Source organism: Alosa pseudoharengus, unplaced genomic scaffold (assembly GCF_046254945.1).
Source record: "Alosa pseudoharengus isolate Yale_2024_CS ecotype anadromous, Long Island Sound unplaced genomic scaffold, YU_APseudo_1.1 YU_APseudo_1.1_scf_20, whole genome shotgun sequence".
In the NCBI taxonomy this organism is placed as follows: Eukaryota; Metazoa; Chordata; class Actinopteri; order Clupeiformes; family Clupeidae; genus Alosa; species Alosa pseudoharengus.
In genome coordinates this window covers 11957661-11970456 of record NW_027468664.1, presented here as the reverse complement: position 1 = coordinate 11970456, position 12796 = coordinate 11957661, and the positions used below count along the sequence as shown (strand labels likewise).

The 12796-nt window shown below is 44.4% G+C and overlaps 1 protein-coding gene across 2 annotated transcripts in view; it reads left to right on the top strand.

The window, feature by feature from the left end:
* Nucleotides 1-12796, top strand: part of kiaa0930 — a 67239-nt gene that overhangs the window by 7083 nt on the left and 47360 nt on the right. For both annotated transcript variants that reach the window (XM_076296580.1, XM_076296579.1), the window contains exon 2: nucleotides 12581-12729. In XM_076296580.1, coding sequence (XP_076152695.1) covers nucleotides 12581-12729 — 149 coding nt within the window. The remainder of the gene's footprint in view (nucleotides 1-12580; nucleotides 12730-12796) is intronic.

Sequence of the window (12796 nt, the reverse complement as noted above, 5' to 3'; positions counted from 1 at the left end):
GGTGCCAGTGCATTACGTAAGAGCAACTGCTAAAATATGTAGAAATAGCACAAAGGTACCTATAAAAAAAAAAAAAACACTCAACTCGAGGAGATAAAAATAGAAAAAGTCTTTTTTTGGGACTTGGCATTAAGCAGAATTACATTTTAACTGATGTGAGGGGGGTCTATATATAGGCTGCATTCATCAGAGTCCTGGCTGGGGCTGCAGCCAATCAGCCAGCACCTCCTGACTGCCCTCAAGGTGGGGAACTAGAACCCAAGAAAGAGCTATCTGAGCCTGATGAAATGTCTTCATCAGTATAGGACAATCATTCATTCCCCGATCATGGTCTTTGGTTTTGAAATCTCTGACTGATGCAAAGTTAATTATTGCATATATGTAGTTGACTTTTAGCAGTTGTCCCTGAACTTGAATAAACAATATGACCAACAGTTTTTAAGTCATGGCTCTGTGTTTTTCAACACGTATTCAGGTCCTACCCACCACAGCACGACTTCTCACACTTGACATTTCTGCTGGCGTGGTGTCACACGTCGCGTTTCCCCTTTTCCATCGCTGACTGTTGAGACGGACTGTTCATTTTCCCACATGTTGCGCTGACACACTCTACTACACCGATTGAGCCGTCGATTTCTTTCTTTTTTTTCTGCCGAGCGAAAGAAATGGAATCGGACGGATGGAAGTCTGAAATGACTCCTTGGAGATGAGATGGAATCTAATCTGCCCCCTGATTGTGTAATGGCTCCTAGCTGCAGAGTGGGCTGCACTTTGTCATGTCTTGTGCAGCCACTTGGTGGTGATGGCATGTCATACTGCTTAAATCAAAGTCCAGTTAAGCATATAAATGATATATGATGATGATGATCTATTGACTATATATAATGGTGTATAGAGCAGACCTTGCAGACCACACCTCATCTCACCATTTAGTGTAGCCTCACCTGATTTTATACAACCTAAAAACCAGAGCATTGATAAGTTTCATTTTTATTCACAAACTAATTTAATATTCGTGTCCATTAATTGATGCAAAATGTCCCACTTGTTGCACTTATTAGCAGGTAAATTGAAGTCTTTTTTTTCCGTCACAGGGTAGACTGTATAATAGAACACTTTGTTCCCAGTCTTGGCCAAGGGAAGAGTTCTCTGCCATCGTGCTAGACTGACCTCAGAATCAGAAGCATATATAGTATTAATTATCCTCTCTGATGTCTCACTGGTAATGAGTTGGGGGTAGGGGGGGGGGGCATTCGATCAAATGAATGAAGCTCTACTATCACACCGTGTCTGTCTTTTGGGTCTTTTTACACAAAAAGTTGCTGTATCGTTTCTATTCTCTTTGTTCTCTGTTTGTGTCCCTCCAGATATTTCAAAGTCTCCCTTCTCTTTTCATTTCCTCTCTACTCTAATATGCTAACACACACACACACACACACTCACACACAGGCACTAATGATCATTTTAGTTTTAGTGAAGAAAAGAGCCATGCCTCAACAGGCAACAAATGTTGAAGCTTAAACAAGGAGGCCCTAACTCTACTTGAAGTGATCAGTTCACAATATCCTCTCTAGTTAGTGTGTGTGTGTGTGTGTGTGTGTGTGTGTGTGTGTGTGTGTGTGTGTGTGTGTGTGTGTGTGTGTGTGTGTGTGTGTGTGTGTGTGTGTGTGTGTGTGTGTGTGTGTGTGTGTGTGTGTGTGTGTGTGTGTGTGTGTGTGTGTGTGTGTGTGTGTGTGTGTGTGTGTGTGTGTGTGTGTGTGTGTGTGTGTGTGTGTGTGTGTGTGTGTGTGTACGCATGCATGCAGCATCAAGTAGATTGCCCAATGGCCTTTCAGCCCCTTTTCGCTTCAATCCACTACAGTTGCTTTCCCTGCACATTGATGTCTGGAAACCTACAGCAGCCCCCCTCTTTCCCCCCTCCCCTGTGTGCTCTCCTTCTATCCATCCATCCCTCCCTCCATCCATCCATCCCACCACCCACCTCGGCCCCCTGCACACCGTGTGCGCCCGCACGTGTGTGTGTGTGTGTGTCTGCATCGTTAAACTGTTTACCCATCTGCTAGAACAATGCTCAGTGTCCTGCTTTGCTTGCTGTCATCGTGCGCTGATGACCCAATGAAAGGGTAGGAGGGCGTGTCTATTGCCCAGACAGCTTTTCTTTGTTCTCCCCTCCATCACAACCTTTTCCCTGTGACGTATGTTATATCGTGTGTGTGTGTGTGTGTGTGTGTGTGTGTGTGTGTGTGTGTGTGTGTGTGTGTGTGTGTGTGTGTGTGTGTGTGTGTGTGTGTGTGTGTGTGTGTGTGTGTGTGTGTGTGTGTGTGTGTGTGTGTGTGTGTGTGTGTGTGTGTGTGTGTGTGTGTGTGTGTGTGTGTGTGTGTGTGTGTGTGTGTGTGTGTGTGTGTGTGCGCACATGGAGGGGTTGAGAGCTTAAATATTTCATATTCACACAGTCAAGCTTTCACGAGCATGGCCTTGATCTTCCTGTTTAATTCATTGGCCTTCCTGTAGTTGGCTAGCCCCTCTGGAATGAACTGGAATCAGGGGCCTTGTGTCACTTCCTGTTCTTCTTGTTTTTGTGAAGAGAAGAGCAATTTGTTTTTGCTGATCTTACCCAATTTTTTTTTTATCCTTCTCCGCCTCCTTTGTGGTGAGGCTGCGGAGGCTTGATTTGATGTAATGCAAACATAAACACTTGTTTGTTATACATTTTTTATTCTTTTAACACAAACACTTTTAACACACACACACACACACAAAAAAGTGTACTAAATAACAAATTGTTTCTATTTACAATCAGTGTACTGTGCTACACTACATATAAGAGATTCCCATTGGCTGAATTGTAAAAAGTACATTTGGTCACGGCACCCCCCCCCCCCAATCCCCCCATCCCAGTTCAGCCGCTCTGTCCTCTGAGTCTGTAGGTGTGGTGGGAAAGGAGAAAACTCTGCTCCAGCACCTAATTTAAACAGATCGGCCCTCGCCAGATTGCGCTGCTCTCAGCAGCCCGCGGAGCGAAATTGACGCGTGGGAAGGGTCGGATCAAGCGGGGCTTGAGGGAAGGGGAAAAAAACAAACGCTTTCTGCCGCCGCCGCTGCTTTTTCTCCACCCCAGTAGGATGGAGGTTCTCCTCCGTGAATGTGAGGCTATCGATTTAAAAGGGAATGGAAAGAAAAATCTCCTTGAACTTGATAAGGGGCGACAGCGGTCAGAGAGCCCCGATGTGATCTGCTTGATGGTGTATATAGTCCTGAGTGAGTCATGGATGATGATAAAAACATTGTTCAAATTGATTGAGCCGTAGAAGTGAGTGAGTAGGCCTATGTCTTTGTCAGGGCCAGTAGACACAGTGGCAGTGCACATACAGATTTGAGGTACTGTGGTGACTACAGTGAACCTTTGTTCTTGATGATCTTTCCCTCTCTCTCTCTCTCTTTTTCTTTCTTGCTTTCTTTCTCTCTCTCTCTCTGCCCCTCTTCTAATTCCTTGATATCCGTTGGGGACCCCTTCAACTTGGCATCACTGACTAATCCAATGTTGCAGGAGTGGAGTCCTTCGGTTTTCGAAATGTTTGGAATTTTCTTTCTTACCGAGGCTACCACCATCTCTCTTTCTTTCTTTCCTGTCTTTTCTTCTCTCCCTCCCTTTATAACCATCTCTGTCTTCCTTTACTTTGGCTATCTCTCCAGCCCCCCCCCCCCCCCCCGTCTCATTGTCTGGCCCTGTTTTATTCGCTCTCTGTGACTGCTCCGGGGATCGTCTCCTCCTCTAAGATGGCTCAGCCTCCTGCGTGCCTCCATCAGGGACTGTCTGAAAGCCAGCGGATCTGCATTTGTTTTGCGCTCGCCGTTGTGCACTCAGTGAGGCAGGATTAAGAGGCTTACGGCGGAGGCCCTTTAGTGTGGAAGGCCCAAGCATCACAGTCTGCTTGGTGGTCTCCAATTAGACGGATGTGGACTAGAAATAACTTGACTGTGGCAGCCATATACTGTTGTAATAGATGCTGCTGTTACCATTAGTTGCCACTACTAGGTAGATTCATGGCATGTTAATGTGGCACAAACTTGTATAAACAGTTGTGTCTAAACTGTGTTATTATTATTTCAGATGCATAACTGTGTTTTCATTGCCTGTGTTCTTAACTAGGGCATGTCAATTTGGATCTTTTCCCTCTTTCTGCGTCCATGCTTCTCTAGTCACCATCACTAGTGATGTGTTCGTATCTTCCTGAGAACACACACACACACACACACACACACACACACAGGCCAACCTCCTCTCCTCTCCTTTGGAAGTGGTCCAGAAGATGGTCCCCCCAGTCTCCTGCTTGCTGCGTTCACTGCCAACGTGAGAATGAAAAGAAAAAGTCCAATAATCAGTGCGGCAGAACTCATCGATCTCCTCACTCCACTGCCCACATGCGCTCAGCCAATTACACACGGTGTTTGAGTAAAGAAGTGCATGGATTCACAGGGCCTTTCACAGATTACATTAGCAGTATCCCCTTTTAGAGAGCGGTCATAAAACCTAATGATGCGTGGGGTGGCGATTCGTGCTGGTCAGCCACACAAGAGTAGATTGGGGAAATCGATATCATTGGGCGTTTTGTTTAAAACCGAAATGTGCTATTGTTTGCCTCTGTTAGTTAATTTAATCACTTGAATGGCTTTGATCTATTTGCTATGTCTAGTAACGCATAAACGCTGGTTGCCATCAATGATATATTGTGTAAACACAGTCAGCTATGGTGTTTACTTTATAGTTTACAATATAGTTGTTTTAGCTTAAAATAATGGCTTCAAATTCATTTTGATGCCACACTCGCATATGGAGTCTCTGACATTGCCACTGCACGCCTGGAATCTGCATCTGTTGTAATGCATCTGTTTTTTTTTTTATTAGGAGAAAAAACATCAACACAAAAGACAAACAAGTAAACAAACAAAAAAAATGTGGGAAAGGGCTAATTAAGGGACCAGGCCCGCAACAACTCACGCAAGTCCAACTACACCCACTCCGTTCAAAAAGGGTCCAGGCTGCTGCGTGTTCAGCCCCAATACCCAGACCCCTCTCCACGGAGTGGGCCCTGACGGACCCGCGTAAGGAACCTGTCCCTCCAGGTCGCCCCCACAATGAAAGAGGACAAACAAACAAAAAAAGCATACATGTTTTGGATATAAAAGTCAGCCATTTGCACTGTACGTTGTTGTCATGAGTAGGTGCATGACTCTTTTTAGGCGAATTGAGTACCCACTAAATGGGTACTAAATTCGTTGAAAAGTTTTTTTAGTGTAAACTGTGGACAGAAAGACAACTTGTGATTTAAGATTTTTGAGTAGGGGATTTCTGAAAGATGGTGATTTGATAGCATTCAGCTTTGCTTGGCTGTATGTAATCAGATAATGCTCTGTTATAGTACTTTGCCGTGTGGGGTGCAAAACACTGAAAGCCTTTTCTGTGTGACCCCTAATCAACTTTCTGTTCAGCAATATTCTGTTTCAGAATCTGTTTTGCATAGATTTCCCTCTAAGTATAGGCCTTGGTGCTTCCATTTTGTGCTGCGTTCAGATGAATTTCAAGTGTGCTGTCTCTTTAAGAGATCAATCACGTAGCTGTGGCTCACCACACATAAATTACATTAGATAGGAGACCACAGGGAAGATGAGGTTTGGTGAGATATGATTCTTAAGAGTTTTTTTTTTTTTGAGAACGTATTTTGCCTTGATGCGTGTATACAACATCCGTCTCAGCGAAGAGATCATTTTTGAGGGTATTGATCATTCAAGTGACTGGTTATTTTCATAATGTAGGCTTCAATGAGTTAGGAAGGATCATATTTTTTTTTCTATACCTGCCCTTGACCACTATGTAGTACTTTAATGGCAGTGAAATAAAAGTGATATTAGAATCACAAATAAAAGTAAATGTCAAAGCTTCACTGGTTGTTTAAGATAAGGTTGTAGATCACTACCGGGGTTGAGTTACTTCCTTAAACCCAAACACCAGTGCCAGTAACACTAATCTGTGAACTGCGTTTCAGCCGTTTCTGTTCCACATTTCACATTTATTGAAATTCTAAGGCTCTTTTATAGATTTCAAGGTTATTGATAATCTCCTTTATGTCCAAGTCCCCCCTTTGACCTCTTGTTTAAACACAGGCCACACACGCTTAGTGAGTCATTTACACATGCTGCTTGAGAAAAGATGTAATGATTCAGAGATCTATATCAGATATAGATCAGTATCGCTTTTCCGAGAGAAAAACCTAATGATACGCAATGCAACTATGTGATTCTTGTTACCTTTTTAACTACAGATTTTGCCAAGTTTATGTTTCTACACCTTTTCTTTACAAGACTTTGCATATAGCTCCTAATAACAAGGTAACATACTTGACCTTAATGCACACTAGCACGGCTCTATAATATTTGCAGATGTCTTTCAGTTTTTGTGTAGATGTGAGGCACTATAGTGGGTTCAGACCTCCATAAGTCCTCCATGGTCACTGGAGCCCTTCCCAGCATTTCAAAGTCAAAGTCAAAGTCAGCTTTATTGTCAATTTCTTCACATGTTCCAGACATACAAAGAGATCGAAATTACGTTTCTCACTATCCCACGGTGGAGACAAGACATATTTTAACAATTTTAAGTCCACAGACAAACATAACATTCAAGTAAACAAAAAAGTAAGTAAATAAGTAAATAAGAGGGCACATATAATGAAAAAATAAGAGCAGCAAAATTTGGTTGAAATTGTGCATAGACAGTCAATAAAATAAAATACTAGTGCAAAGTCAGGCCAATAAGAGGCTGAGGTAGTTCTGTTTGACCTAAGTAAGAAATAAAGTGGCATAGTGGTGCAAGTTATGTAAGAGCAGCAGAAGTGTTGTGTTTCCAGGACAACAACAACAAGTTGCAAAGTGTACAAGTGTGCAAGTGGAGTGGTGCAGGCGGCCATTTGTGGGTCCAATGTCCAGGATGTTATGTAGCTGAGGGTGGAGGGGGGAGAGGAGGGAGAGAGTTCAGCATCCTAACAGCTTGGTGTATGAAGCTGTTGGTGAGTCTGGTAGTGCGGGAGCGCAGGCTTCTGTACCTCTTCCCAGAGGGCAGTAGATCAAACAGATTGTGAGCGGGGTGACTTGCATCACTCACAATTTTGGTCGCCTTGCGGGTGAGGTGGGTGGTGTAAATGTCCTTCAGGGAGGGGAGTGAAGCACCAATAATCCTTCCAGCTGTGTTCACTATGCGCTGCAGGGCTTTCCTGTTGTATTCAGTGCAGCTTCCGCCCCACACAGCGATACAGCTGGAGAGGATGCTCTCAATGGTGCCTCGGTAGAATGTGGTCATGATGGCTGGTGGAGCACTTGCTCGCCTGAGTTTCCGCAGGAAGTACAGGCGGCGCTGAGCTCTCTTCGCCAGTGATGCTGTGTTGGTGGTCCAGGAGAGGTCTTCACTGATGTGCACCCCCAGGAATTTGGTGCTGCTCGCTCTCTCCACCACAGCACCGTCGATGGTCAGTGGCAGGTGTTGGGTGTGACCTCTCCGGAAGTCAACAACAATCTCTTTGGTCTTGCTGACGTTCAGCAGGAGGTTGTTGTCCCTGCACCACGTGGTCAGATGGTCGACCTCCAACCTGTATTGAGTCTCGTCGCCCTTGGTGATGAGACCCACCAGAGTTGTGTCGTCAGCAAATTTCACTATGTGATTGTTGCTGTAGGTTGCAGTGCAGTCATGCGTCAGCAGGGTGAAGAGCAGCGGACTGAGCACGCAGCCTTGGGGGGCCCCTGTGCTCAGTGTGATGCTGCTTGAGGTATTGTTGCCAACACGTACTACTTGAGGCCTCTGACAGAGGAAGTCCAGTAGCCAGTTGCAGAGGTAGGTACTGAGTCCCAGTTTGTCAAGTTTGCAGATGAGTTGTTGTGGTATTATGGTGTTGAATGCAGAACTGAAGTCTATAAACAGCAATCTCACATATGAGTCTCTTTTTTCCAGGTGGGTGAGGGCTGGGTGGAGGGCAGAGCAGATTGCATCCTCTGTAGACCGTTTGGCTCGGTATGCAAACTGGAAGGGGTCCAGGGTGGGGGGGAGAATGGATTTGATATGTGACATGACAAGCCGCTCAAAGCACTTCATGATGATGGGTGTCAGTGCCACAGGGCGGTAGTCATTGAAGCAGGATGGAGCAGTTTTCTTCGGCACAGGTATGATGGTGGCAGCTTTGAAACAAGATGGGACGATGGCTTGCTTCAGGGAAGTGTTAAAGATGTCTGTGAAGACATCCTTAAGCTCCCCTGCGCAGTCCTTCAGCGCACGACCAGGGATGTTGTCTGGACCTGTTGCCTTACGGGTGTTGATAGCAGCAAGTGTCCTCTTCACGCTGTCGGCAGAGAGGCACAGGGGCTGCTCATGTAGAGGGGGATGGGTCTTCTGTGGGCAGGTGCTGTTTTGTGCTTCAAAGCGAGCAAAGAAGCGGTTCAGGTTGTTGAGCAGAGGGATGTTGCTCTCGCAGCTCTGTGGCGCGGGCTTGTAGTCCGTGAGGGCCTGAATGCCCTGCCATAGGGTTTGTGCGTTCCTGCTGTCTTTGAAGTGGGTGGTTATCTTGTGAGTGTATTCCTTTTTTGCTTCCTTGATGCCACGGGACAGGTTGGCTCTCGCTGTTCTCATGCCAGTTTCATCCCCAGCTCTGTAGGCTTTGTCTCTGGCCCTCAGCAGCCTGAGGACATCCCCTGTCAGCCATGGCTTCCAGTTAGCCCGAGTGATGATGTCTTTTGTGTGGGTCACATCATCGATGCACTTGGTGATGTAAGAGGTTACAGTGTCTGTATACTCCTCTATGTCTGTCTGGTTGTTGTAAGTGGCTGCCTGCTTAAACATTTCCCAGTCTCCAATGCTCATCACACACTTGAGATCTCTTTCATTCGATTCTGATTGTTATGACTGGAATTACGGGCAGATTGATTGCCTCATCAGTTTCTTGTAGGGGGAAGCAAGGCTTCCCGATTTTAAAAAAGATACTTTGAAATGGATTTTGGGCCAAGTAAAGAAGAAGCCAAATGATCATTGCTGGTAACAATATGCCCTATAGCTCTGATGGCTATAAAGACAATGGAAGCCAAGGTCATGACTGCAATTATAAACATCACTTTAAATAAACACATCAAGGAATAACTGCTTACAATGGCAATATCTAAATAGATATCTAGTAGATAGTCAGTCTGGAAGTATTTGTGTAGTCAGTGTGGCTTTGATACATGCAAGCCAGAGGAGCAGAGCCAGGTGATGTGCTGTCTACTTGAGTTTGCTCATGCACTGCTCTCTGTTTCCTAAGAAATCAATGCACATCGCAGATACCCAAGGGGCTCAGAATGCAACTGTGCATTATGGCTTAGGAGCACACATACACACACACACACACACACACACACACACACACACGCATGCATGCACAAATAACTGTCACATGCAATCACTCACTCACTCATGGTCACATAGGTTAAAGTGATATCTAGATGTTTAGATTCCATTTGTTGTTTGTTATTGTTATTGATTGTTATTAATGATCAATTCCCTCACCAGGAGAATTACACTGGTTAAATTCACTAGGAATATTCTACTGGTGCTGCTGTGCTTTGAAAGCGCTTCTTAGGTCAGCATGAGGTCATTATACATTCAGATACCTCTTCAGCTATTGGTGCTGTGTCTTTGAGAAATGTTCATTTAGGTTAGTGGTGCTACAGAGGTTGATAGTTTTGTAGCACAATCCTCAAAATCTTTAGCATTGGTATAGTGTACACTCTAGAAAACATTTTAGATAAGGTGTCATCGGTGCTAAATCATCCATAGCACAGACTGATTTATTGTAACGTGCTGTATGTACCACTTTACAACCCTGATGTAATGTAATGTAACCCTACTAATGAATAAATGTGCTTTAAACATATAGGCTAACTGTAAAGGTCTGGTCTTTATGAACTGTGTTGTGAGTCTGTGTGCTCAGCTCAGCGCTCTCTTTCATATCCTCTTGGCTCCCTGTGGACCACATCCTGTTCTCTTTCTCTCTGTCTCAGGGCTTTGTGGCCTAACGAATAGCAAGGCATAAAAGGGACAGGCTGCTTCAGTGACATTTACACCAGATAAGAGAAGAGCTCTCCGCTGGAAAATAACTGCTTGTAAATAGTTAATCAGCATATCCTCTCTTTGTGTGCTAATTCATTGAAACTCATCGTCCTCATAGAGTTGTGCACTGTGCACTGGGTTTTATTTTCCATTTGAAATGGCCAATTTTCAGTCAATTAAAAGATGTACTAACCCAAAGTGACTAAGAGCATTGTACAGATATGTTTCTCTGAACTATGAGTGCCAGAACCCATTAAGTTGATGTTGTTGGCATTGTGCTGTGCTGTACCGTGTGCGTGTGTGCATGTGTGCGTGTGTGCGTGCGTGTGTGCGTGTGTGCGTGCGTGTGTGTGTGCGCGTGTGCGTGCGTGCGTGTGTGGGTGTGTGGGTGTGTGTGGGTGTGTGTGTGTGGGTGCGTGCGTGCGTGCATGCGTGCGTGTGTGGTTGATGATGTGGCAAAGCTGAAGGTGAGGAAGTGAGAGGGTCACTATCACTTACTGCAGTCAGTTGCACAGCGGAGTATCATAAGCCACAGCAGCCTCTTGCCTCGATGGAGCCACAACAGAGTTTGACATCCCATAATAGCCCAGGAGCTGTCTTCTGTGTATGTCAAAGCAGCCCCAGTTTTTCAAAGTTTGTTTTATGTGTGGTGGTGACCGTTATTTTTATTATTCAGACTGCCTTGACAGCCTGAAGTTCACAAGGTGAAGATGAGTGCAAGTGTGCTATATGCCACAGGAATAGATAAAAGCTGTAGCAGATTTGATCATCATAGTGTTACTCCAGTGATACCTGCGTAGTGTGTTTTTGTTTGTTCACCTCCGGGGTGGCGCTATAGAGATAATGTTTTAAAAGCTGTATTTTTATACCGAAAAGGAAAATGATTGCTGATGAGACAAGTATGTTTGGGCTTTATGTTAAAATGTCTGCAACGTAATTAATACACCCTTGGTTATTTGTCCATTGTTCAGTTATTTTTTCAATACCATTAGTGCCCCCCCCCCCCCCCCCCCCCGTGGTTATGCGCAGCAGTAAAATGGCCACCTGAGTCAGTTGTGTTGAGAATTTAAATGTTGAAAGGCACAGAGCTGTAATTCAGCACGACAGCTTGATTATCTGCTTCAGTTTCTCAAATGACATGGTTAGTGCATCTCTTCCATATATCAGTCTAAATGGTAGTGGTCCGGGGTGCCGTGATGGATGACTTGTCAGATGGGAGTCTGCTTTTAGGTTGCTCTTTTATCATGTATTTGACTTTGGTTAGTGAAGTCTCCCCCGATCTGCTGTAAATTGTGTCATAGAAAACTACTTCAAAATTTATGTTAGCTGATATCATTGAAAGTTCCATCACCTCAAAAACAAAGGACTTCTTTTGGATTTATTCCACATACTCAATTTGCTTTTCATAAAGCCTCATGGATATAATTTTCCCTCTGATGTTATGCACAATGTGATTTCCATGGTTACAGCCGTATCGATTGGATTCAACGTTTCAAAAAGTTAATTGAGGAGCAGCGGCTGTCATGTCCAGTGTTAACACATTGGAACAGGTTGACCTTTAACTGCTGTTTGAAGAATGACAGAAAGGACATAACCTTTTGCTGCAAGATATTTTTCTCCCTCTGTAAGCCAATGTACCTGTGCAGAATTGCAAAGTTTTACTTTCATCAGATTATAATTTCTTGTAGATGTGTTCTTGTGATTCAGGTATAAATCCTGTGCCCCTCTCATCTATCTTTCAGCTAATCTAATTGCAGCTAGCATTAAAGCAGGATATTAAAAAACGTGTTTGTTTAAGTGTAGGAGGATGTGAGGACTATAGACTAAAAGAAACCCACTGCAGAGTGCTTCAAGTGAAGTCGATTTGAGCCGGTTTTCAGTTCCCTTGGTAGACAGCTGGGTTGTGGTTGGAGCGCTCCATCAATGCTGCGATGTAGTGCACCACCTCAGGATTTTACCTCATCAGACAGAGACACCTGCCGCTCGGCAACACTGTTGCCCGGCAACCAGACAGAGGATGCCAGTGTGATTTGCTGAGGGAGTTCCCTTGTTTACATTGTATTTTTTAAAGTGTAAGCAAAAGTGGGTCTGCTGCAGATGATGGAATATGTCTTTTGTGTCAAATGAATCAATGCCTTGCAGAGTATGATGTTCTGTTTTCTATTAAAAAAGCTGTGTATTGTAAAATGACTAATAATTAGCACCTGCAATGTGACAATCTAATTCTACCATTTCCTTGGTTACCTACATGTATTGGTGCAGGCATTAATGATTCTTCCAATAACTCCTGAATGCCCTATTTTGTCATTTCTTTACTATAAGGGTATTTATGTATCCTGATTTTATATATGTTCTCTTTGCTCTCTGTTGATAATGTCACACAAAATGTTAAGGTAGAGCTGTGGCTCTGTAGCTCTGAGAACCCCAGGCTGACCAGTCCAGTCATCCCTCTCTGTTCAGGGTGTTTTAAGGACGACCGCATTGTGTTCTGGACATGGATGTTCTCGACGTACTTCATGGAAAAGTGCGCCCCCAGGCAGGACGACATGCTGTTCTACGTGCGCAGGAAGCTGTCCTACGTCAGTGCAGACAACACCGAAGGCAAGAAGGTAAGTGGGACACCACTGAAGCTCTTAACTCTCCCTCTTTGCTGTACTCCATAAACAGCAACAGCTA